The sequence below is a fragment of the Nicotiana sylvestris genome, chromosome 8 (genome assembly GCF_000393655.2).
Source record: "Nicotiana sylvestris chromosome 8, ASM39365v2, whole genome shotgun sequence".
Classification (NCBI taxonomy): domain Eukaryota; kingdom Viridiplantae; phylum Streptophyta; class Magnoliopsida; order Solanales; family Solanaceae; genus Nicotiana; species Nicotiana sylvestris.
In genome coordinates, this window is record NC_091064.1 from 179,646,462 (window position 1) to 179,673,651 (window position 27,190).

A 27,190-nucleotide genomic window follows, 5' to 3' on the forward strand; every position below is an offset into this window, starting at 1 on the left:
CACCATCCGGACAAAGCTTATGTGGATCCACTACATATTCAAGTCCAAGATCAGCACGCTTACTACAACATGATTGAAGAAGAACTTGATGGTGAACCATGGTTCCACGATATCAAGGAATACATCAGAATGGGGATATATCCAGTACAAGCTACAGGGGATCAAAAGAGAACAATTAGACGGTTGGAAAATGGATTCTTCTTAAGTGGAGGAGTTTTGTATAAGAGAACACCAGACCTTGGATTATTAAGATGCATAGATGCTCGACAAGCTACGGTTGTCATGTCCGAAGTACATTCGGGAGTCTGCGGACCACATATGAGCGGATATGTGTTGGCAAAGAAAATTCTCCGATCAGGCTATTATTGGCTTACCATGGAGCGAGATTGTATCAATTTTGTGCGCAAATGTCATCAGTGCCAGATACACGGAGATTTGATTCATTCTCCACCATCAGAATTGCACACAATGTCGGCACCATGGCCCTTCGTCGCTTGGGGCATGGATGTCGTTGGACCAATTGAGCCAGTAGCATCCAACGGGCACAAGTTCATTCTGGTAGCCATTGATTATTTCACCAAGTGGGTTGAGGCCAAAACATTCAAATCGGTGACCAAGAAAGCAGTGGTCGATTTTGTTCACTCAAATATCATCTGTCGATTCGGAATCTCAAAGGTGATCATCACAGACAATGGTGCTAATCTTAACAGTAACTTGATGGAAGAGGTTTGTCAACAGTTTAAGATTACACATCTCAATTCTACCCCATATCGTCCTAAGGCGAATGGAGCAGTCGAGGCAGCCAACAAAAACATAAAGAAGATACTTCGGAAAATGGTAGAAGGTTCGAGGCAATGGCACGAAAAATTACCATTTGCGTTGTTGGGATATCGCACTACTGTTCGCACTTCGGTAGGTGCAACTCCTTATTTGTTGGTATATGGCACTGAAGCAGTAATACCTGCAGAAGTTGAAATCCCTTCCCTTCGGATTGTCGCTGAGGCTAAGATTGATGATGATGAGTGGGTCAAAACCCGTTTGGAGCAGTTGAACTTGATTGATGAAAAACGATTGGCAGCAGTATGTCATGGCCAGTTATATCAAAGAAGAATAGCAAGAGCTTACAACAAAAAGGTGCGTCCCCGAAAGTTTGAAGTGGGTCAACAGGTGCTGAAACGTATTCTTCCACATCAGGTTGAAGCAAAAGGCAAGTTCGCCCCGAATTGGCAAGGGTCGTTCATTGTGACCAGAGTATTGTCCAATGGTGTTTTATATTTAACAGATATTGAAGGAAAATGCATAGACATGGCTATCAATTCTGATGCAGTAAAGAGATATTATGCATGATTTTCTTTGGTATAATTGTTGATTGTTTGTATTTGGCATTATTTCGAAGATTGAAATGACGAAGGCAATTTATTATGCTATATAAACACTCTACCCTTTGTTCCCCCTTCTGAGCCACATTTGTTTCTTTCATACCCTTCTTTTGGAATCAATAACAAAAAGAAAAGGAAAAGAAAGAAAAAGAGAAAAAAGAAAATAAAAGAAGTGAAAAGAGAAAGTATGACAACAAGGAAACTCAGGTGTGAACTATGTTTGACCTGATTCTTGTTAAGGATACGTAGGCAGCCTCACGGCTTGGTCATAGTAAAATAAAATATCAAAAGATCCCCAAACAAGAAACTGGGGCAGAAGTTGTACTTGTAATAAGAAATGTGATTCCAAAACTTGTAATTTTAAACCCATGACAAATTGTTTTGAGCCTGTGATACCTTTTATTTCTAACCCATCCAAAAACCCACACTACGGTCCAAAGAAAGACCTTCTGATCTCTTCGAGAGATGCCAAATCAAGCAATGTAAAGAGAATTCATATCAGGGGCAACACTCCGGCTTAAGCAAGAAAAATCAAGAAATGAGAGAGTCTTATTGGTGAAAACCATCATGGGCACCATGAGACGACGAAAGCTGAGAAAACAAATGAGAGAGGTTTGTTGGTGAATACCCGTAAGGGCACTACAAATCGAACAGGGTCCGTAAGTTGGCAGAGAGTAAATTTGGGTTGTGGGAATCTTGGAGAACAAAGTAAAACAATTGGAAAGGAGATTGGTTAAATAGACTGGGCCGATTAATCCAAAATGCATACCATGATCATTTGTGCCAGTGACTCCACTCAGATAAGTTCCTTTTTCCTATCTCCAACAGTCATCCAAATTTGGATTTTCTTCTTTATTCTTAATTCGCAAAATCGTCGCATTTCATTGCTGTTAATTTTTACTCCCCTAAAGCTCTTCTGAGGTTAGACTTGTTCCAACAAATAAGAAGGAATGTCAAGGTATACTACCAAGATTCAAAACTGCATAAAGTAAAATACGACTAGGATATGCTGGAGGTAATATGATGAAAATGAGACATAGGGTGTAAGCAAAAGTTAAATCGGTGAGATGGTTCAGTAATGTCATGAGAGATGTATAGTTACGAATAGAGGGGTCCGAAGTGAAAAACAATAGTTGGGGATCCTACAGTTAAGGATCAATCATGAGGTCAAAACAGTCTTTTCGACTGGTTCAAGGCAGTCTGATGAAGCAAAGCAGGGCAAAGAGAAAACCCTCCCCAGCAAGAATGCCACAACTAACTACCACATTTTAAATTGACAAGATTTTCTTTGATTTGAAAACAGGGGCAAAGACGACATTTGTTTCAGGAAGCACCCTGTGAGGAAAGCAAGTACCATGTAGGTTTGATCGTATAAATTTTCAGGACCCTCCTGGAAAATGGGACTTAGCTTTAATTCAAAATATTCATGAATACAAGATCTGGCATAAGCCCTACTTCGTGAAAATATAAGTTAGTTTGATTTTTTATTTTATTTTTTTTAAAAAAAGACAAGACTCAATTAGAAACTTCAGGACCCTCCTGGAAAATGGGACCTAGGTTAAACCTTAAAACAATCATAAGTAATAAATGTAGGACAAATGTGCACCAAAGGGAATATAAGTTGGCATCAAAGTTCGCGTAAGAGTTATCAGGACCCTCCAGGATAAAGGGACATAGTTTAAAATTGGTTTAGATAATAAGATTTAGTAGAAGTCATGCCTTTAAAAGATATAACTTAGATTTAAAATTGTCGTTTAGTTAAGAGTTGTCAGGACCCCCCTGGATAATGGGACATAACTTTCAAATTCTTAATAATATTTGGTAATATGATTTAGTTTTGCAATCACAGTTGTCCCCAACTACCAAACTGGGGCAGAAATTTTTCTTTGCTTTTGTCTATTTTGTTGAAATCAGGCGTCCACCTGGAGAACAAGGAACAACAGTTGAAGTATCAGCAATCAGGCGTCCACCTGAAGAACAAGGAATAATAATTGAAGTATCAGCAATCAGGCGTCCACCTGAAGAACAGGGAACAACAAATGAAGTATCAGCAATCAGGCGTCCACCTGGAGAACAAGGAAGAATAGTCAAAGTATCAGCAATCAGGCGTCCACCTGGAGAACAAGGAAGAATAGTCGAAGTATCAGCAGTCAGGAGCCCCCCCTGAAGAACAGAATGACGATTTATTTTTCGAAGTTGTTGTTGAGGTCAGGAGCCCCCCCTGAAGAACGGAATGACAATTTATTTTCGAAGTTGTTGTTGAGGTCAGGAGCCCCCTTGAAGAACAGAATGGCGATTTATTTTTCGAAGTTTTTGTTGAGGTCAGGAGCCCCCCCTGAAGAACGGAATGGCAATTTATTTTCGAAGTTGTTGTTGAGGTCAGGAGCCCCCTGAAGAACAGAATGACAATTTATTTTTCGAAGTTGTTGTTGAGGTCAGGATCCCCCCCTGAAGAACGGAATGACAATTTATTTTCGAAGTTGTTGTTGAGGTCAGGAGCCCCCTCCCCCCCTGAAGAACGGAATGGCGATTTATTTTCAAAGTTGTTGTCGAGGTCAAGAGCCCCCCTGAAGAACGGAATGGCGATTTATTTTCAAAGTTGTTGTTGAGGTCAGGAGCCCCCCTGAAGAACGGAATGACAATTTATTTTCGAAGTTGTTGTTGAGGTCAGGAGCCCCGCCTGAAGAATGGAATGGCGATTTATTTTTCGAAGTTGTTGTTGAGGTCAGGAGCCCCCCCTAAAGAAAGGAATGGCGATTTAATTTCGAAGTTGTTGTTAAGGTCAGGAGCCAGCCTGTAGAATGGGGGTTGTTAAATTTCAAGTTTTGAAGTTGGGAGCCCACCCATATAACAGAAGAATACATGGAGGTTTGAAGTCAGTAAAATGGAGGGTTACAGCGAAAACCGCCAGCAGAAATCAGAAGGAAGACCACAAGTCGAGCCAGAAATAAAGAAACGGCAAATGTGTTATATTTTAAGAAGTAATTGGTGTTGAAGTCAGTAAAGCAGAGGAATACAACCGAAATCCCCAGCGGGAAACAACAAAAATCCCCAGCAGAGGAAGGAAGTTCAAGATTCGATGGAAAAATAATGCAAAGCTCACGAGAAGGAAATAAGTAGTTCGAGATCGGCAGTCAAGGGAGAATACAAGACAAATCAGAAGTAAAGAAATACCAGAGGAGTCACCGAGACATCAAAGTAACAAGAGATACAAGAGCACGACTGAAGATCTAGATAAGATTTTGTAATTCATAGACTATAGTTTAGTCTAGCTTCTTGTTTTCTTTCAGCATGGTGTAATAAGGAGGTCGGTAAGCAGTAATAACAGCATGCAACAGCAGCAACAAAAAAAGGCAGTCCCATGGTAGTCCCAGCTACCCAAAACTTCCCGAACTAAATTGACCTGATTCCTTTATAGCCAAGGATATGTAGGAAAACCTTTGAAGCAGAGGTTCGGTCAAATCTTTCAAAAAATGCTTTCCACGGAGTATTCACACAGGCAAAAATCGCTCGTATCCGCTCACTTTATCTTTGCACGAAAACTCTTCGTGTTTCCGGACAAAGAGGGGCAGCTGTGAGCACGTGATTTTTGCCTCATACGAATTACTCCAAAATAACTCCCAAAATTAGGTCTTTTCTTTAATTATGTGTTATTTTTAGGAAATATTGTGCGATTTTCATGTTTGTTTGCATAGATCTGTGTGCATGTTTAATTTTATTAATGCATTAAAAATACAAAAAATCTAGCATTTGCATTTAGGATTGGATTTTTATATTTTTGGAATTAATTAATAATTAGGTGTTTTACAAAAATGAAAATTCAAAAAATAATAGTAATAATAACATATTTTTGTAATTTTAGTTAAATTGTGTGATTTTCTTTTAATTTGGCATTTAATTATTTGTGATAATTATTAGTTAGAGTTAATTAGTAATTTTTAAGTTAATTTGGTGTTTTATAATTTAATTTAAGATTTTTTGAGTTTTAATTTTGAAAGGAAAAGAAGAAAAGAAAAAAAAGTTAATAAAGAGAGGAAATAAAATTTGGACCAAATCTAAATTAAATCCCAAAGCCCAAATCAATAAAACCGGCCTAAAACCATGCCATACCCGGTCCATTCGGTTCAGACCTCAGAGACGACTCAAACGATGTCGTTTCAGCATCAACCAATCATAGCCGTTGATTCCGCATCGATCCAACGACTCAAAACACACCCCTATATCCATTGACTTAACCCGACCCATTCCCCAACCCGGTCTCACCCGTTACTGCACCCAAACGACACTGTTTCCTTCAATAGAATTAATTTGAGTCGTTGATCTCATCAGATCAAACGGCCAGGTTTTAATCTCACCCCTAGTATATATTCCTAAACCTTACCTCCCTCCCCATAGCCAAACCTACATCATCGTCTCCAAACTCAGAAACAGACACCCCCCTCCCAAACCCTAGCCGCCCTGAAACCCCTTCGCTTGAAAGCCGGCGGCAACAACGCCGGTGACCACGAAAATAACACCCTAGACCCCCCTAACCACCCTCAACCTGAATCCCCACTCCATTGTCCTCGAATCATCCCCGCCTTGTTTGAATCTTCGATCGAAGCTCAGGACCCAAAACCCTAGATCATCCAATGAGCCCCAAACCCACACCAAGGCACCCTCTGATCACCCTCGTCACGGATCTGTTAACCACTTGCCTCGAATCAACCCCCAACTTCTCGAATCTTCAATCAAAGATTCGAGCAAAAACTAGATCTACCCAACCAGACCCAAACTCATACCAAACCTATCCATGACCTCCTTCGTCACCAAACCACCGTTGGTTTGGTTTGAATCTGGCTAGAAACATTCGAACCCCAAATCGAAACAAAATGAACCCTAGAAAAACCAAAACTGGTTTCTGTCCGAATTGTTAGAGGTTTTGGGTGTTTAACTGACCTTAATCGAAGTGTTCTCAGTTGAGAACACTCGATTAAGGTCCGTTTGACCTCAAAAGAAGTTCAAATTCGAGTCGATTCAAGTTCGTCTGTAAGGTATTATTCCTTTTTCTTTTATTCCATTTTTTCTGATGTTTTAAGTGTCTGTTTATGTGTTTAGTATTGTTAAACTAATTTTTCAGTTTTATCGATTATTCTTTCCTTCTCCATTAGACCTTTTTATTTGGTCGAATTTGTTTCTGTTCTTTGTTGTGAATAATTATAGGCTGTGTAATCGATTCGAATAAGTTCGTCGATTAGTTATTTTAAAACCTCTATTCTTGTCAATGCTGATTGAAATTGCCTGATTATTTATTTTCAGATTGATTGTTATCAATTGTTATAGGTAATCGGTTAATTAGTTCTCGTCAATTAATTAGTTCTTGTTTGTAAACCAATAAGTTCGTCAAATGGTTATTGTGTATGCTGATCTTTAGGCAATTAGTTTCAGGGCATTGTCAATATGCTGACAATGCTCCTGTATTCATGTTGATTTTGGTTCAATTTTCAGTTTCAGTTTAAATGGTTCTGCTGAGTTCTGTGTGGTGTTAATAGGGTTTTTGATTCAAGTTCAGTCTGTTGGTTCTAGTTTGAATTCAGCCTTAGTCATTTAGTTATTAGAAATTTGGTAGGCTGGATCGATTATAGCTATTGTAGTTTGTTGTTTGACATAATCTATGAGGTTAGAGTTGTTGTTTGATTTTGATTAAGGAAATTGGTTATAGCTGATAAAATACAAAGGATTGGACTAGGGCAGTAATTTTAGGATTTTCAGGGGTGATTTGGGAATGAAACAGTTAGGATAATATTTTAATGTTAGTGTTTTGTTAGTGGGATATTAATGTCTTTAGATTAATATGGTAATGGGGAACAAAAGGGAATGGGGGCTGAAAATAAGGAAAAGTTTTCCTTAGTGGGATTTAAAGTGAAAAATTCAGATTTTTAGTGGAAGAAGGGGGGTAAGGCAGTGGGTTGAAAAGGGAGGACATGCCTGTATAAGAGGGCAGAATCAGGTCTGTAGAAAGGGCATTCAGAGAGAGAGGAGAGGATTCTGAAAAAAAAAACATTGGAAAACGCTAGGACATTCTAAGGGAACATTCTGAGAGGGAGGGAGATAGAAAAGATACAGAGATAGAGTTTAAGAGTTAAAAAGAGGATTCGAAAGAAAAAAAAATATTCAAGAAAATATTGGAAAGGATACAAAATATTACTGTTCCATTAAAATTTCTGAAATTCTTAAGGCTTTTCATTTCTGAAATAATTCCTGAATAATCAGATGTTAAAATGATTTGAATTTGTTGATTTTCAAGTGTTTGGTTCAAGTGTTGGCTGCATTTTGATGTACTGATCATCATTTGATCTTTCTACTGGCTTCAATTTGGCTCAAAAATTGGTTTTCCTTGGTGTATTTGTGTTGTAGGGTCTTGCTGTTGCTACTGCTGAATCTTACCCTTTTTACCCTCATTTCCAGGTATATGTTTTTAGACTTATATCATACAAAGTTTCGATATCGCAAGGAAATGAAATCCGGAGTTCCAAATATGTCCTCTGCCCACTTAAATCTATTAGTTTAAGTTTAAGTTTTGTTTTTTTAGTTAACTAACATATCATATGCTCAACATGGGAGCTATTAGCCAACTGGCCTATGTTGAAGTTAGTATAAGCTCTGCAGTAATTTTATTTATTTCTGAAGCTCATGGGTTATAGCTGCTTTCGAATTGTTGAGATGGGGAACTTGGTAGAAAGTTGACCATTAGTTAAATTTTGTGTTTAAGCCCTGTTAGCTAAGTGCAGGGTAGTATGAAAATATCAAGGAACCACACTAGTATATTTCGTCAATCATCGGATTTTTGTTTAATTCTAGTTGATATAAGTGTTCTTGTTTGTATGTAAGCCGGTATGATAACAGCTATTGGGATAACCATAAGTGAGAGGTAAATTGATATAATCCATTATGCTTAAGGTATTGGAGTATTCTGAAAGGTTCAGATGTGTATTCGTGGTACATGTAGTGTAAATTTGTCTATTAATCAATTTGTAAACTAGTTTTCTTTCTTAACGATAAATTGCCTATTTTACTTTAGGAGTGCAATTAGCCCATTTCTTATAACAAAAAAATAATGTCAACATTATTACAAGGTATAGATTTGGTAGTTGTAAATAGTTTTCATAAGTCTGGACAATAATTGGTTTGATTTTGTTCGTCTAAAACTCAATCGTCATAAGCGAATTAACAAAATAATTAGGACTTGGACTAAAAAAAGAAAAAAATTGCGTAAAAGAGGATTGGGTTTATGAATACTGATTTCGGCATTTTAAGTAGAGGATATACAAAGTTGAGTTTGCTCCGGGTGGAATAATGGTTATTTCATGAAACAAATGGTATGCATATCACCTAATTTTCTCCCAACTTTACACGTAAACCACTTTGCAAGTTTTAAAACACATACACTTGGTCCCAAGCATAGGAAGAGAACAAACAACTTGTGAATATGGTTATCAAGCTCTAAGGCACATAATTGAATCACGGATACTGTTTTCGCGATGAGGTTGTAATTTTTAATTTCAAATTAATTTTTTATTATCTCATTAATTCTTTTAGTTGAATAGTTTTGTGGCGTGCCATTCACACATTTAAATCATATAACCTATGGCCAACACCTAATAAATATTGATTCTCTGGAAATCGAGGCGCACCATTCAGTAAATTCCCACGGCTCTCATATTAATATAGATATACAAATAATAAACATTCGTAGAGAAACCTTTAGGGCCGTTTAAAATATTATAGTGTAGTTGTGGACACGTTCGCGTGATATGATTACAATTCTAAAGACAATTCGGGGTATGCGTTCGTGCAACTTCGAGCAAATCTTCTTAATAAAAATGGGTTTTCAGAGGTTATTAAATCAAATTAGTTCATATAGTCCGAGGTGCGCCGCCCATCATTGAATCATACAAAAAATGATAAATGTTCGTAGTTTGTTTTAAGCACGCGCAGCTTCGGCCAAATTCATTTTTATAACAAAAAATGTGTTATTAATTTAATTATGTACACGTACGCGTGACATGATTCCTTACATAAAAAAATGAATATACGTACGCGTGATTCGTTTCAAGACATTTCTATAATTACAAATAATCAAGTTAAAAGTGGTAATAAAAGTTAAAAATACGCAATAAGTTTGAAATGTGTAATAGGTCAGATAATTAGGCCAAGTATAAACTGTTAAGCGACCGTGCTAGAACCACAGAATTCGGGAGTGCCTAACACCTTCTCCTGGGTTAACAGAATTTCTTACTCGAATTTCTGGTTTGCGGACTGTTAAACAGAGTCATATTTTCCTCGATTCGGGATTAAAACCGGTGACTTGGGGCACCATAAAATCTCCCAAGTGGCGACTCTGAATCTTTAAATAAAATCTCGTTTCGATTGTCCTTTAATTGGAAAAAACTCCCTTCCGCGCCCCTTTGAGGCGGGGCGGGCGAAGGAGGAGGTGTGACAACTCCAGATCCAGGGTTGTACTTAGATATTTTGGTTGTTATACCTTTTCGCACAATATTCCAGTTTTATTTCAGTTTAATTGATTTTAATTACTTAAATTGTTTAAAACAGCATAAGATTTACTCTAACGTTGGTTTGCCTAGCGAGTTAAATGTTATGCGACATCATAGTCCCGAATATAAAAATTCCGGATCGTGACAATAGTGAAGTGATATTATAGAGGACATATATTATAATATAATATAATATAATAATCGATTCCAAAGCGAAAATTTAATTGATTCTTTCTAAAAAAAAAGATACCTACCATAACTGAATTATATACAAAAGTTTAATTAAAGATACCTATAGTAATTTATATTGTACACAAATAAGGTCAGATATAAAGCTTGTACTAAATAAAGAATTATTATTTCAACTTAAAAGGAATGAGTAAGATATACATAACGTATATTTGAATTGATTCTTTATCAAAAAAAAAAAAAAAAAGGAGGAACCTACCATAATTGAATTATACAAAAAAGGTTAACTAAATTATACTACTCTATGTTATTTATTTTTCAAATTAAGATCTATATTTAATAATATAATATAGATTCTGATTAGTCAGCAGACGTCAAATATATTTCCTATCATAATTAAAAAAATAATTTTCATTCAACTAGTACTTCCATTAATTATGTTTCTATTTATAATTTCAAATTATTAATGTTGTTCTAAAATTACCAAGTAACTTTATTTTAACTTGCTATTTGGCTTAACCACAATGCATACTACTCAACTTTTAATATAATACAGATAAAAAATCATAGCATAAATTTACTATAAAAGCAAAAGAACAAATAAATACAGTATATATCAGTTATATTATATTTAGATTAAAGAAAGATTCAAAGTAACGATTTAAAAGTAACAACAAATATAAAGGGAATAGTAGATCAAATATATCTTTAAAAAATTATGGCCAGATTAAAAAGGATTAGAAATTACAGGATCCCTAAAATAAAATAATAAAAGGCGAAGCATATTATTATATGTGCCATATCTACTTCGTCCTCTCTTCCAATATACTTCCAACTTCTCATATGAAATCCTCCAAGAGCACTTGGAAAACTAAAACATAAATTTGATGCTACATATGAGGTGTTTGTGATAGCAAATAATTCTTTACAACAAAATATTTGATATGACAACAGCACAACCCTGAAGAGAAACTATAAAATACTAACGAGAAGACATAAAATTATTTTCTATCAAATTACCTTAGTAGAAATAATCAGAAGGAGATTCTAGTCGAAATACCAAACATAATAGTAGCACGTAAATTAGCATGCACCTTTTCGTAGATGGAAAGGGTTGTCTGGTTTCTCGCATTCTAAAATCTGTTATAACGTCACAACTCGAATCTTCATATTTCAGCTCATTTTGGCACTCAACATTTCACTGATATAATTAATTTTTCAGTCATATTTTGCCGTAGAGTCAATTTCTTTTTACATATATTTCCTTAATTTGACAATCTATGCACATTTTTTCATATGTATTATTAATATATCAAAAGTTTCACCGTCAGTCATAGTCATTGCCATATTTGTGTTAACTGAGTGAGTAAAACATTGAAAAGTTCCTAAGTTAAATCATATTGGTCGTGGAAAAATCAAGCCTTTTTCAATAAATAGCATTGCCATATATGAGTCCAAACGTAATTGATATAACAGAAAATTTGATTTTAGTAGATGAGATTCCATATAAAATTCAACCATTTTTATATTTCTTGATGAGAATATTAAGATTGATAATATGTTGTCTGATGAGGTATGAAGCCTTAATTCACTATCTTTCCACATCCCTCAGGATGTCACTAGTTTGATGAATATCACTCATCCATTCCCCCCTCTACACAAACAGTAAAGACGAATTCATGTTGGGTCTCACCGGCAATGGACTTTTCTCTACCAGCTCATGCTATCACCTCATTCAATCCCAAGATATTATAAGTCAGGGATCTAATGATTTTTCCATTAACACCTGAATTTGAAAAATAAAGGTCCCTAACAAGATTAAAATATTCATGCGGCTACTCTACCATTGTAGGTTACCCACATGTCACTATTTGAATAGAATAGGTTAACCCCTCATATTTTTACTGCGGTAATCCTTCGGAATCCATACCATACATTCGGTGAAAACTTATTTTTAGAAGAGCTCAAGTTACTGATAATCAAGAAATTCCGTACTTTCTCAATTATATAAAAGGAAAAGACAAAAATAAGTAAAAAAATAATTGATTGCAAAGTCAAGATAGTAGAAAAGTAAAGTAAATATATTCCAATATAGTCTCAAATGATGCTTACAAATGAAATTCTCTTCCCTTTTATAAGGGTTTACAAATATAACGTTTCCTCCCTTTTATGGCCGAATCATTATATATGTCATTAATGACATTAATGATCCGTTTGTAATAAACAATCGTAACTGTTTGTGGAGATTTTGTAACGGTTCCAATTCTTATTATTCATTAACTAGAGGTTAGTGAATATTCCCCTTCTTACTGTCTTGATTCATTCAACCCATATTTGCTGAATGATTTAGACACGAGCAATTGTATCCCTTCATCCCGTGAGTGATTTGTTCATGCCTCTTGTATTTCGTGCATCTTCTAATGCAGTATTTCAACTGTCATTTTCTTAGCGATCCACGTATTATGTCTTGTCAACTACACATAATTCCACGTGTCATATTTATTTGTTACTAATACAAAAGTATTGTAAATTATTTTACAAATGAGGCATGTTTACTATGATGCATGGGAATTAACATGGGAAAAAGTTAGGAGCCAAGCTTTTAATGATCGAATTGCATGCTACCTTACTTTTTTTTGGCACTTATAACTAATCAGGAATAGTAATCTATTTAATAGTAAATACGAGCTAACTTTTGTCAACAATACAATTGCTAAAGCAGTAGAAGCTTATCACATCCTAGGGAAAAATGACATTCAACAACATAATACTAGCATTTACGTGAAATGGAATCCTCGAGAGATGGGTGTTATCACACTCAACATTGATAGGGCTTTAACAAGAAACCCAAAGAAGGCTGGTACAGGTGGAGTTATTAGAAATTATCAAAGAGATTGAGTAATTGGATTTATGGGTAGCATCACACATACTACCCCTCGAATTGCAAAGCGTCAAAACCTCATGCCGCTGACAGATTCAGCAGAGGTAATTAAAATACTCATTCATGGTAACCTTACTTATGAACCCATTGTTAATAAATACATGCACCTGATGGAGGAGATGAAAAACTCGTTGATTACTCACACCTAGGGTGGGCGTTCGGTATTTCGGTTCGGTATTTAAGAATTTCGTTTCGGTATTTCGTTATTCGGTTTATCAATTGTATATATCAAATACCGTACCAAAATATTTCGGTACGGTTCGATATTTATTATTTTGGTTCGGTATGGTTTCGGTACGATTTCGATTTAATATTATGGCTTCTAGCCTACGATTTTTTTCTGTCAGGAATTGGTGAGCATGGGATTCAGTTGAATTCCTCTCTTCTTCTTTTTTCTTTTCTTTTTTTTATAAGTAAAATGTAGGTTCGATTAAATTCCTTTCATAATTGCTACCTCCATTGGGGTGCTCTTTACTTCACGCAAAATTCCAGTTACAGTGTATGCTTCCAGGAACACTTAATAATATCTGAAAACCAATTAAATTGCCACAATTTAAATGGTAGTACCATATTCATGTTCTCAAGTTCCAAGCTGTTAGAAAAAATCCCAAGCTCTCTCTGTGTAAAGCAAAGGAAAGAATTAACTAAAGGAAGATCGTTGGCTCGCCAGCTAAGAAAATGCTAGATCATTTCCGCAACACAATATCAACATATGATGTTATTCACATTAATATACCCCGTGTATGATGTAACTTGGCACCTGGAACTATAATGATTATGGATGAGGTTTGTACTTCAAAACAGAATGGGTATGAGAGTTTTTTTTTTTAAAAAAAAAAAAAACATGTCCTTGGCAAATACTCAAGTTCATAACAATTAGGGGCATTTGCATCTATACCCGCTTTTTGTGTCACATTTTAACTTGTGCCCGCTTTGCAAAAAAAATTGCAAGCGTACTCGATTTTTCGCATAATTTCAGCACATGGGGCTGAAATAGCAAAGGCAATCACGCAAAACTTCAGCATTCTAGTAGTCGGGCCTGAAGTTCAGCTCTAGAGCTGAAGTTTATGTGTTGTGCCTGAAGCTGAAGCTTGGATAAAATTAACTCTTATATGAAGCCGTTGGATTTGCTCCTCTCCATTGATCCAATTGATGAAGCCTTCACCGGCTATTAACATTCAACCATTTCTTTCAATTGTTGTATTGACAATGCAATTAACTATTTGTAAATCAAGTGCATTATTTCTCTATTTCGTTGTTTTCACGTTAACGATTAAACAATATTAACCAGAAAATAAGCGCTATGTTTTACACAGAAATTGTATAATGATCGTGCTGGCTACTCAATCTTTTTCCACAATATTCTGTACTTTGATTTTGTTTAGATAACTTTACTGAAGTTTTATAGAGTAATATGGTATCTGATCAGAGAGAACTCCTTGTTGGCATCTAGCTGTGATAAGATAGAGTTCCTTTCTTTTAATTTGTTTGTTTGCATATTTCAGCTATTTATTTCAGAAGAAGAAGAAAACGAAGTAGGAGAAGAAGGAGGAGAAAGTGGGCTGGAGTTATTTAAGAATTGGGTACAAATTAAAAGTTTTTTAAAAAATGGGTATAGGTTAAATGGGGGCGACCAAATAAGACGTTCCGTACAAATTAAAAGTTCCGTGCAATTTTTACTAACAAATTAAGACTATGTCCAACTCGGCAAGAGAGAAGAGCATATTTAGAGTGGGCTGGGGTGATGGCCTGTTGGAATTAAAATTATTAGAGTGGGCAGGGCGATGGGCTGAGGCAGACGGGCAGTGGACTGGGGGTTGGGGCAATATAAGAAAATGTATTTAAAAAAATTGGTATTTCGGTATACCGAAATTTCAAATTTCTAACACCGAGGACTGTACCGAAATACCGAAATTTCAATACCGAATTAGACCGAAATATCGAAAAAATCGAAACCGAAATACCGAATTAATTCGATTCGATTTGAAATTTGATTTTTCGAATTTTATGCCCACCCTGCTCACACCTTCGAGAGCAGAATTATAACAGATGCTAAATTTAGCAAAGGTTGGGCAGACAATGTGTAACATTCGTCTTCCAATGTGTTGTCACAAATAGTTGGGCAGACATTTTAGGAACTTCTTTTGAAAAACTAACCAAATCGTGTAAATAGTAATCTAGAAGAAAATACATTGCCTAGTGCGAGCATAAATGCTCCACAATCTATGATTTTGAACATACTACACAGAGTCTATGTTAGTAAATTAGCAAGGTACTCATTTTTGCTTTATCCAAAACACCCGAATTAATTCTCCTACTCCTTGATTAATAAACAAAATTGTCATTTTACTCCTAAGTGAAGAAACATGTTGCACTATAAACTCTTTTATATTCGTTTAGGAGCTAGCATGTTAGCAATATATATATTAAAAATTAATTTAAATTTAAGAAAGTTTTCTCCATTACGGTTAAGTAGTTAAACCAAAATTCACCATAAATATCACAGTGAGAAAAGAAAAAGGACAGGATTATATAAATTCACCTTATCATATTTGTATAGGAGCATATAGGAGTATTTGATTTGTGAGAGATAAAGTGAATAATAATAAGAGAGAAAAAGTAAAGTTACAAATCTTCATATTTTCTTGTTTGCCACAAATCTCCGTTTCCGCCGATCTTTTCAAAGCTCAATCCCAAAAAAGCGTCACCATTTACCAGCCTTCCATCCTTCAAAGATCCGATCAGATCTCTTTCTTTCTCTCTCTACACTTCTCGCACTGCTGTTTTCTTTCTCTCACTACCTGTACCTACATATTGTGTATCTTTTGTATTATGCTACTTCATTCTTGAATAGAAATCCATTGGATATTCTCAACTGTGTAATCTGTGTAATTTCTTGTGTAAAAGGAGTGGTCTTTGTGTAATATGTTTTTTTTGGGGGGGGGGGGGGAATTGTTGGATCGTGAGCTAGGGTTTGTGAATTTCACAAATTGATAAAATTTGGAGTTTTCTTTGTTTTTCCCCGCTTTTTTGGTGTGTTGTGAGTGTGTGTATGAGGATTTGGTGTTGTTTTTGCTTCGGTGAAGAAGAAGAATATAATAACAAGGGTTACAAGAAGAGTATGAGGGACCCGATTTTGGGAAATAACGGCGAGGAATCGCCGGATGAAACCCCGGCATTTGACTGGAGGGCGGTTTTTGACGGCGTTGATGTTGGCGGCGCCGGCGCGTCGAGGCCACGCGCGGATAATGTTGGTGTCCGGAGGAATGAGGAGATTGATTTTGATATCAACTGGTTACTCAGTGACGTGGAGGCGAGGAATGGGAATTACAGTGGTGAGAGAATGTTGAATGTTAATTTAAATTTAGGGTTGAGTGAAGAGGCTTCTTCGTCCTCAACAGTGCAGAAAGAGGATCCTGATCGTGATTCCTGTAGTAAAAGGCCCAAAGTTAACTCATTTTCGCTGTAAGACCTGCTTCTGCGCCTTCATTTGTTGTCTTTTGTTATTATTTTTGTTTGAATTAGTCAAATTATGGAATATTGGAGTGAAATCGGCCAAAATAGAGAATGAATAACAACTAGGCGTAGTTGTTGTTATAGGGCCAGCTCGATAATTGCTGTCACTCAAGAGTCCCTCAAATGCACGCTTTTGGGTTGTTATATACAGTTGTAATTAAAGTCAAGCCTGTTTCGACTTTCGAGTTCACTTAGTTATGGAGAAAGTACATTTTAGCATAGATGTTCTAGGAGAAAGAATATAACACTATAGAAATTTTTTAAAAGCATTTTATTTAATATTTGGTAGAATTATTTCTAAAACTACTTATATTATGGAATTTCAAAATGCAAAGTAAAATTTAGCTCTTTAATTTGATAATAGACAAATTGTCATTTGAAGTGAGGCCTAAATTCAGGCGTAAAGCTAAAAAAATGAGTTTGTGATAACATACTTTTTTGCCACACTATTATTAAGTATTTTCCAAATATTCGAAGACATGTTATCACTTCATCAAAAAAAAAAAAAATACTCGAAGAAGTGCTTTTTCACTCAAAGCTCTTATATTCTGCTGCATTCCTTGATGATGCCAAGTGAGCTAACATGCCTTTAGGTTTAAAAAAGGTCATTTTACTAATTTATATTTTTCTGTGTTAGTGGGGTTTGTGGGAGCGATCATTTGTGGTCGTCACAGTTTTTTGTGCTAACTTAAAGGGAAGTTTAACAAGCTTCTTATATAATAGCGAGTTATGTTACACAGAGTCCTTGGTCAAAACCTCGAGTATAAACTTAATCTGAAATAAGTATTTCTAAATTTGAGGTTCTTTTGAATTTTCGTTTAGCAAGTATATCTGACGCGGACCTCCTTAATGAAGGCTAAAGATTGTTACATCCTGAAAATGGTACCCTGTTTTTATGATTAGCTTATGTGCTTATTTTGAAATAAAGAGATACAGAGATCTAAATTCTGCCATTAGTGATCTCCCCGTTTCTTTGTGTTTGGGGATATTTTCAATGGAAGTGGCTGAGCCAAAATACAATTTGGATGACTGGTTTGAACTTTGAAACAAATTCATAGCTTTGCTTGTATAAAGACTGGTTTATTGGTATTCTTGCAGGGATTGGGACAACCACTTGTTGCAGGAGACGAGTTACCTTTGTCCTATGAACGAGGGTGGTGGAGATATGAGTTTGTCCAACTTTCTTGATGCTACAGATGATAAGGGGAAAGATATTGGCATCTCAAAAATGGAGGATTTAGATGTGCGGATGGATCTTACTGATGACTTGTTGCATATGGTATTTCCTAGTTGCCTGGCATCTGTTCCATCCGAGCTGCTTAAACAATTGTTTATTACCACTAAGTTTCTGATTAAGGAATATACGTCCCATGTGCTGCTAGGTATTCTCTTTCTTGGACCATATTGATCTCTGTCGAGCTGCAAGTGTTTGTAGGCAGTGGAGAGCAGCTAGCTCTCATGAAGATTTTTGGCGGTATCTCAATTTTGAGAACAAGCAGATTTCCTCAGATCAATGTGAGTATCTTTTACCCTGGTAATAAATGCTGACATGCTGTTCTTTTTTTCCCCCAACGGTTTGATTCATGTTATCATGAAACTGTATGCACAAATATAATTTGATTATTCTGGCTCAAGCAATTATAGAACTTTTAACCATCTTCATCATACTTGGGATTGAGGACTGAAACTCTGAAGATAAAGTTGTTGTATGGTGATACAGAGAAAAGCAGATCATACTTTAACCTAGGCCTGAAAACTCCCTTGTCTCTTAGATGATCTTGAGCAATTGATTATTTGGTTTGATTATTGGCAAGAAAAAATGCAAGAGATTGGGAGAGATGTTTGTGTCTTACATTACTCATAAACCTGACCATGCATCTGAATATCTCTCTATTATTGAAGATCACCAGATGTTGGAACTGTCATTACTTCAGATTTTAGTCTTTGTTGATTGAAAAGGGCAGGCAGAACTTATCAATACCTAACCAAAAAGCTGATGCGTCCTTAGCTGGTTAATAGAGCTCAGCGCTAGAATAAGAGATTGCCAAATATTAGCAATTAATAGAATAAGGGTTTCCTTCCAGGTGGGTTATGAATGATATTCTGTAATGTGATGTGAGAAGTGAGAGAACATGTCTAGTTGAGTGATTACCCTCTTATTTTGTTTATGTAATTTATTCTGTTAGGAAGTTGTTCTCAGTTGAAAACTTGAAGTTAGCAACTTTGCACACTGCTAAGATACCTTTACATCAAATTATGTTTCAATCAATAACAGCTTCTTGCTATCTGTGTGCTTACACAAGATATAATTTGTGGTTGTTTCTTTCACGTATCAAAAAGAGTTGATGACTGTTTTGATGACAGTTGAGGATATGTGTCGACGATACCCAAATGCAACAGCTGTTAATTTATATGGAACTCTTAATATTCATCCACTAGCAATGAAAGCGGTTTCCTCATTAAGGTAATTGGTTTTTATGTTGTTGGCACTACTTTATGGATCACCGTAAGTGACTAATCTGATACATCTCATTGTTTCCAGAAATCTTGAAGCTCTGACTTTGGGTAGAGGTCAGCTGGGAGAAACATTTTTCCAGGCCTTAACGGACTGCCATATGTTGAAGAGCTTGACTGTTAATGATGCTACTCTTGGAAATGGTATTCAGGAGATACCTATTTATCATGACAGATTGCGTCTTCTGCAGCTCGTGAAGTGTCGTGTGCTTCGAGTTTCTGTCAGGTAAAATGTTAATAGACCATGTTATACTATCAATGTAGTTGGTGCCGAGTTGTGCTTAACTGTTATTCTTACAGGTGTCCGCAGCTTGAAACGTTGTCACTCAAGCGCAGTAGCATGCCACATGCCGTGCTTAATTGCCCACTTTTACATGACCTTGATATAGCTTCATGTCACAAGCTTTCAGATGCCGCTATTCGCTCAGCAGCAACAGCATGCCCTCTTTTAGAGTCTTTGGATATGTCAAATTGTTCATGTGTTAGTGATGAAACACTGCGAGAAATAGCTCAAACTTGTGCAAGTCTTCGAGTTCTAGATGCTTCATACTGCCCTAACATTTCTCTTGAGGTCGGTTCTGATGTTCATTAAATTTATGTAGTACCTGAAATTGACGTAGTTGGTTTATGCTGACACTTGTTCCTTGTTGAAGTCTGTGAGGCTGGTTATGTTGACTGTTCTCAAGCTTCACAGTTGTGAGGGCATAACATCAGCTTCCATGGCTGCCATAGCCCATAGCTATATGTTAGAGGTTTGAGTCTTTCCTCACACTTTTCATACTGGTAACCATGCTGTGTTCAAGAGTCCTTAAACCTCATATGTGAATTTCACTGCTTTTCAGGTTCTAGAGCTTGATAATTGCAGTTTATTAACATCAGTGTCCTTGGATCTTCCTCGCCTTCAGAACATCAGACTCGTACATTGTCGCAAGTATGATAATATCTTTGTTTTTTCCATGTCCAGTGTCAGGAATTTTTTTCTCCAAGCCTTAACTTCTGTCACTCCTTTGGGCACTAACTTTCTGTTTAAATTGAGACAGGTTTATTGACCTCAACTTGCATAGTGGCATGTTATCATCAATTACTGTTTCTAATTGCCCACTGCTCCAACGAATCAATATAACTTCAAGTGCACTCAAAGTAAGTCTCTTCCTAGATATTTTATCTTATCACTTTAATTTATTGACTAACATTAGTCATGGGATAATGGTTCTCTCCTTTATCATTCCACAGAAATTAGTTTTGCAGAAGCAAGAAAGCTTGACAACAATTACATTGCAGTGCCTGAATTTGCTAGAAGTAGACCTTACTGAGTGCGAATCGCTCACCAATTCTATCTGTGAAGTTTTCAGCGATGGTGGTGGCTGTCCTGTGCTTAAATCCTTAATTCTAGATAATTGCGAGGTTAGCAATTTTAGTAGTTCGTTTTAAACTTGTGCATGCTTGGTTGTTAACTAGAGGAGGTGCTACTGAACATGATTTTCTACATCTATTACCAACATATATGTATCTCTACTTAGTTTTGCTTGACAATGAAAGGCGGTTTAACAAAATCTTGGCCGCTGATTTTTATGCACATATTGATGTACTCTCAAGGTGTTGCACCTCTCAAGCACAAAGAAGAGAATAAACCAAAGCATTCTGCCAAATTGTTTAACAAAACTCGCGAAAGCATTCTTCAAACTCACGTGAGAAGAATGTAAGATGAAATAGCCTTAACCACTCGTTCCTCAATCCTGCAAGATTGCAAGAAGCGTTAAATAAAGAAAGAAGAGTGAAATAAAAGATAAATCACGCTTTTGAAGCAAGAGATTTGAAAAACTAATCACCAATGTTTATTTTCAGCATATTGAGCCCTTTAAATTGGCCTTACAATGGGTAAAATTGATGAGGTTAGGGAAACTAATCCTAATTAAACTAGAATAACAATAAGGTTAAGAAAAACCTATCCAAACTAAAATAGGTAAAACAATTCTAGTAGGAACGGAATACTAACTAACAATCCTACTTGACTAGAACTACAAATCTAATCCTACTAAAACAAGAATCAAATTACTAGGAAACAAGAAATAAGAAATCCAAATGTTTAAGGAAAAGAAATCCTAATCTTGAATGGATTCTTGTACTTCTTGAATTTCTTGGATTCTTGGCCTTTCTTGATCTTGCATCACACATATTTTTAAATGAGAGCTTACCTTCGTCCTCACCTTTGTCAATGTAGTTATGGTCCTATAATCATATAGTACCATTTTATTCTTTTCTTAAGAAACGTAGGAATTAATAACGTGCATATTTTCCAAGTATATAAATTCAGTACTGAAAATTCCAACAATTGATTACCAGTATTTTTAATGAGTAATCATAAAGATGATACTCGTGTCTCTTGAATGTTTATATCCATTTGAATCATGTCAGAAACAATAAAAAATCTTAGTGTACTGAATGGTGTGTCATCTGGTTGTGCTTTATACAATTTGTCTTGTTTGCAATAACTCACCGAAGTTGGGCAGCCTCGTGCACTAAACTCCCGCTATGCAGAGGGTTTGCAGAAGGACCGGACCATAGTGGGTCTATCAAAAAAAAAGAATTAACACTTAAAACCCCCACCTCACGGGAAAGGGGGGGGGGGGGAGTGTATTTCAGCTTAACCCCCTCCAGTAAAAAGGGGAGCGAGTGGGAGGAAAGGAGAGATTCCGCGGTTTTAGTATGGGTTCTAGTAAACATGAGCATTCCATCTAAAGGAAAGGATAAAATAAAGTGCTCAGAGAAAAGTATAGTGAGTCAAGTAAATGTGGACACCACACACACCCACCCACACCACACACACCCACCCACACCACACACACACAAAAAAACCCCAACCCACCCCGATAGAAGTTGGTTGCTTTGTTGGTGGTGTTAAAGTTGTGAATCAATTAAAGCTATAATTGAGGCTCAAGAAAACCAATTTCTAGAGGAGAGTTTATTGAGCTATCCTGGATTGGCCACATGAAAGCATTCATACATTTTTTAATTACGTCTAATGAAATGCTTTGAGATCTTTTCTTCCCCCCTCGGTCCCTCGATACGTCTCTAAACTCCTAACGTAATGCAGCATTCAGCTTCTCTGTGCTCTTTTTTCTTTCTTTTGGCTACCACCTATTTGGAAAAGAAAATATATTTTTTTGTTTTGATATTGGAAGAAAATAATGATATATTTTTGCCTATTCAACTTCACCTTTTTCCTTTTTCTTTTTGAAAAACTTGTATGCATTATTACGGTCTAAATCTAATTGTGGTTCTCCCTTTGTTCAGAGCTTGACAGCTGTGGCTTTCTGCAGCACTTCTTTGGTTTCTCTCTCACTTGCTGGTTGCCGTGCTTTAATTTCTCTTCAACTCAGGTGCTCTTATCTTGAGCAAGTCTCTTTAGATGGTTGTGATCATCTTGAAATAGCATCTTTTTCCCCAGTAAGTGACCTTAGGCTTCTTTTTAGCCTCAATATCATTTGTTCTTTTGTTTTGCATCCTATCTGGGTTTGAGATGGAGTTGTATGTTTACCTTATAGTTTTATGATTTTTACTATGCTTTTTTATTTCTATTTCCTCCCAAGAAGTTGATGAATGCATTTTCGTATTGCAGGTTGGTCTTCGGTCACTTAATCTCGGTATATGCCCCAAAATGAGTGTGCTCAATATCGAAGCTCCACAAATGGCTTCACTTGAGCTGAAGGGCTGTGGTGTGCTATCTGAAGCATCCATTAATTGCCCTCTCTTGACCTCTTTTGATGCTTCATTCTGCAGGTTGCTTACTTTGTTTCACCTGTCACACATGTATATTTGTTCAGTTTTTTTTCACGTCTGATTAATGTCTTTCCATATATGCAGCCAACTCAAGGATGACTGTTTATCTGCCACGACCTCATCATGCCCCCTTATCGAGTCATTAATACTAATGTCATGTCCATCTGTTGGCTGTGATGGACTGCTCTCTTTGCATTCCCTCCCAAACTTGACCTACCTTGATCTATCCTACACATTTTTGGTTAACTTGCAGCCTGTTTATGAATCATGCTTGCGATTAAAGGTAACTTCTTCCATCTAAGTATTATCACTTTCTCCATCACAGTGCTTAGTTTAGATGAACTTGATATGACATGCTCGATTTTTGTTGAAAAAAGTATGCCTATTTATTCATCTTGTAGATTTAAGGCCGCTTTCCTATCCCTTTTCTTTATGGGTGTTAAATGGATTGGTTGGGTTAAGTTTGGGAAGCTCAAATACCTACTACAAAATTTACTCATGTCACGATGCGATGAACACTGGGTCATAAGCCAATCCTACTTTACTCAGTCTCCCCGTTTCCTTTTTCTATACCTGTCTTCTCCCTTTTTTCCAATTGCGGCAAAAGCTGAACGCATGGATGCAAGTAACAATACGCAAATCAGTTCTGAATGATCAAATAGGTCACTTCAGCAAAACTGATTCAATTATGACAATAAGAACTTAATTGTTGTCTCTTTGGCCATGTTTTTTAGAGACTACAAGCATTCTTTTTATTTTAAACGAGTACTTCTTAGAAGTTAAAGGTGGTGACAATCTTCTAGGAAAAAAATTGATTTTCAGTACCAGAAGTTTTTTTCCTGCTGTGGCGAAAAGCTTCAAATTTGAAGCTTCTCATTAACTAGAAGCAGAAGCAAAAGCTTAATTTTTCAGGACAAGATAACAACAACGAACCCAGTATATTCTCATAAATGGGGTCTAGGAGGACAAGATACTCTTATAAAAAAGTTTATTTACCAATTACCAAATTTGAATAATTTTCTTATTTTTTATATGTAACATTAAAAAAAGAAAAATAATTGAGTTTTGGATAAGTTTTATCTATAACAGCTAAAAATTATTTAAACGTCAAATGTTGTTATAGGTGTATAACAACCATTCGCTATAAAAGCTAAAAAATCTCATAACAAATGGCGCTGTTATAGAGAGGTTTGACTGTATTTCAATTTTTTTTAGGTGCATTTTCAATCTGAAATTTTCTGTGATGTATTTTAACACCACAATTGTGCGTATATCTCTTTCTGGCTGCACTGTACACTGCCTTCTTAGTTCCTACTGCTTTTGGGATTATGTTTGTTTGCATCTGTATGGTACGTTCATGGTCTTTTGCTTACTGCATTTCCCCCCTTTCTAAGCTTATCTATTTGCTCTGTTCTAGGTCCTAAAATTGCAAGCATGCAAGTATCTCACCGATACATCTTTGGAACCTCTTTACAAAGACAATGCTCTCCCAGCCCTTTGTGAGTTGGATTTGTCATATGGGACGCTGTGCCAATCAGCCATTGAGGAATTGCTTGCTTGCTGCACACATTTGACTCATGTCAGCTTGAATGGATGTGTTAATATGCATGATTTGAACTGGGGATTTACTGGTGACCAACGGTCGCGTATACCCAGTGTTGGTATAGCACCTCATGGATCTTCCTTGGTAGAACAACATTTTCCAAATGAACAACCAAAGCGTTTGCTAGAGAACCTAAATTGTGTAGGTTGCCCAAATATAAAAAAGGTGGTTATTCCGATGGCACAAGGTTTCCTTTTGTCATCATTAAACCTTTCCCTGTCTGCGAATTTGAAGGAGGTTGATATAGCTTGTTACAACCTGTGCTTTCTCAATTTGAGGTATGTTCTTTAGCAATAGGACTTCATAGGTTAGTTTGATATCAACAATTTTGTTTTCATAATCAAAGTTGTAACTTCTAATGAATTATGTTCTCTTGTTCAGCAACTGTTGTTCACTGGAATCGTTGCAACTGGAATGTCCAAGATTGAGTAGCCTCTTTCTTCAGGTATTCTTACATCTTCAATTTGGCATATCCTTTGCTGGTTGTTTTAGTTGTAGCAGCAGCGTTGCTGCAAAAAATGTTCTTTCTAGTTGGTCTTTATCATTTCGTATCAGGTGCTTTTGCTTCTAAGTAAAGTTTTGTAGATGAGATCGTATAATTGGATCTGATAGCAATCTATGAAATTAGTTTGTTTTAATATTTGCTAAATGCCGGCACGCTTCTTTTTGTTTGTTCAGTTGACTTGCATGTTCTTTTTTTGGTAAAGAACTCAAGTGTTTCTTCAAATATGAAGAAAATGCAAACTTGTTTCATGCTTTGATCTTGTTTTGACTTGCTATGTTAAACTCTGCATTAAAATACTCATGTGATTAACCTCACATAAATTTGCCATCGAGGTTAGCGTTCAACATTGACACAATGGTGGCGTACAATCTTCTAGGAACCACTTTCTTTTCCTCCTTCTCCAAAGATCCGTCATCAAGCTGCATATTCTCTAATGAATGCTCAAAAATAACTCACTGGCCTACTAAAATACAAGTATTCGTAGTACTCTTCATGGTCCTCCTGGGCATTCATGGGGATGGGTTATCGAAAATTTCAAATTTTGGAATTAAAATTTGAGGTACTCTTAGGGGGTGGCATGCGTATTTTTGAAGCATCTTGCCCCTCTTTCCTGGAGCATGATGTGCTTTGGGTAAAATTTATGCTATAACTTGATTCTGGGACTTGTCATAATTGTTGGGGGTGTCTTGCACCATTCCTCGGCAGGAGATATAAAAGATTTTAGTGTCTTAGTTGTTCTTAGGGGTGGCAAATAGGCAGGTCACGTCGGATATGAGCGGGTCAAAACGGGAAATTTAAAAAACGGATAAATTATCCGACCCGACCGGTATTTGAGACGGATAAAAAACAGGTTTATCCGGCGGTCCATATTATCCATGGCTTCTTAAATATGATCACTTATAAAAGAATTCCTAGCCTTCCAAACTTGAGGAATCCCTATTTGAAGCTTTACAAATGTAAAAGTTAAACACATTAGTTATCCATTTGGTTAACCATTTTCTAAGTGAATAATATGGTTCTTTATCCATATTCGACATGTTTTTAAATGGTTCATTATCCAACCCATTTTTTGATTGATAATATGGGTGGATAACTGTTTTCTTTTAACCATTTTGCCACCTCTAGTTCTTCTTTAGAAGAAGGTTCTGCTTGCCTAGGAATCTCTGTGTACTTTCTCTTATTTTACTTCTATAAGTGACACATTTCAGGCTTCCCTCCTTTTACCTTTTCATATCACTTTTTAGTGTAGTGCTCGTGAAATCGACTGCTATTCTTTCTATAGTGTCTAAACAGTTCCTGGTTGCCTGAAACACTTTGTGATGCAATTGTGCTGCCGAGGTGTTCCTGACTTTTGTTTTGTTGCTGTATAGTCCTGCAACATTGACGAGGAAGCTGTTGAAGCTGCAATTTCACGATGTACCATGCTTGAGACACTGGATGTACGCTTTTGTCCCAAGGTAAGGGATATTTTTGGATGCTAGGAATATGCCCCATATTGGTTTATTATATGCTCATGGTCCTTTTGCCACTTTTAACAGATTTGCCCACCGAGCATGGGGAGGTTACGTGCTGCATGTCCCAGCTTAAAACGCATCTTTAGCAGCTTAGTCCCATCGTGAGGCAATGAAATATTGGATATGTTTGTGTTGACGGGTAATTCAGCAACATGTATAACTACAGAGGTTTATATTTTATGTATAGTTAACTATTTATATTATTGTGGTTGCTGAATGCACAACGAGCTGTAAACATAAGAATGCCACATGTTTTTGGCATTGGCTTTCGCATTGTATGTTTTGGTTAACGCAATAGACGCAACTTCAGTGCCAGCCCAAGGAAAGAGAAGGGTTATAAATAAATGTAAAACTTGTTATGATGGTATGGATGAAATATGAATTAACTAATAGTGGTCGTACGCAAGGCGCTCTTTCGGTCGCACTTGTTTGAAAAAATTTAAAATGTAGTAGCTCTTGAAAAAGTGTTTTCAACTGTTTTTGCAGAAATGAAAACTAACTCTTTTTTCAGAAGAGTGTCGTACTTGCCTCCCCGTCTACCATCGATTTAGGTCACATTTACTTTCCATTTCAGTTCATAGTAAATTAGTCCAACCCAACCTGAAGGGGAGTCTTGACGTAATTGGTAAAGTTGTTGCCATGTAATCAGGAAGTAGGGGTGTACAAAGGAAATCGACAAGCTGCACCAACCCGATAATCCGAGTCAAACCGGAAA

The 27,190-nt window shown here is 36.4% G+C and overlaps 1 protein-coding gene across 1 annotated transcript; it reads left to right on the plus strand.

Annotated features, from left to right (window-relative positions):
* The first annotated feature begins 15,594 nt into the window (after window positions 1-15,594).
* LOC104235280 (F-box/LRR-repeat protein 15) lies at window positions 15,595-26,865 on the plus strand. The gene is made up of 17 exons (XM_009789000.2): window positions 15,595-16,508; window positions 17,658-17,838; window positions 17,942-18,074; window positions 18,924-19,023; window positions 19,102-19,299; window positions 19,374-19,644; window positions 19,727-19,825; window positions 19,916-20,004; window positions 20,114-20,213; window positions 20,307-20,477; window positions 22,368-22,520; window positions 22,693-22,853; window positions 22,938-23,136; window positions 24,271-24,734; window positions 24,838-24,901; window positions 26,332-26,418; window positions 26,500-26,865. Exons 1-17 carry the CDS (start codon window positions 16,096-16,098, stop codon window positions 26,578-26,580), a joined length of 2,964 nt encoding a protein of 987 aa, XP_009787302.1. The 5' UTR covers window positions 15,595-16,095; the 3' UTR covers window positions 26,581-26,865.
* The last annotated feature ends 325 nt before the right edge of the window (window positions 26,866-27,190 follow it).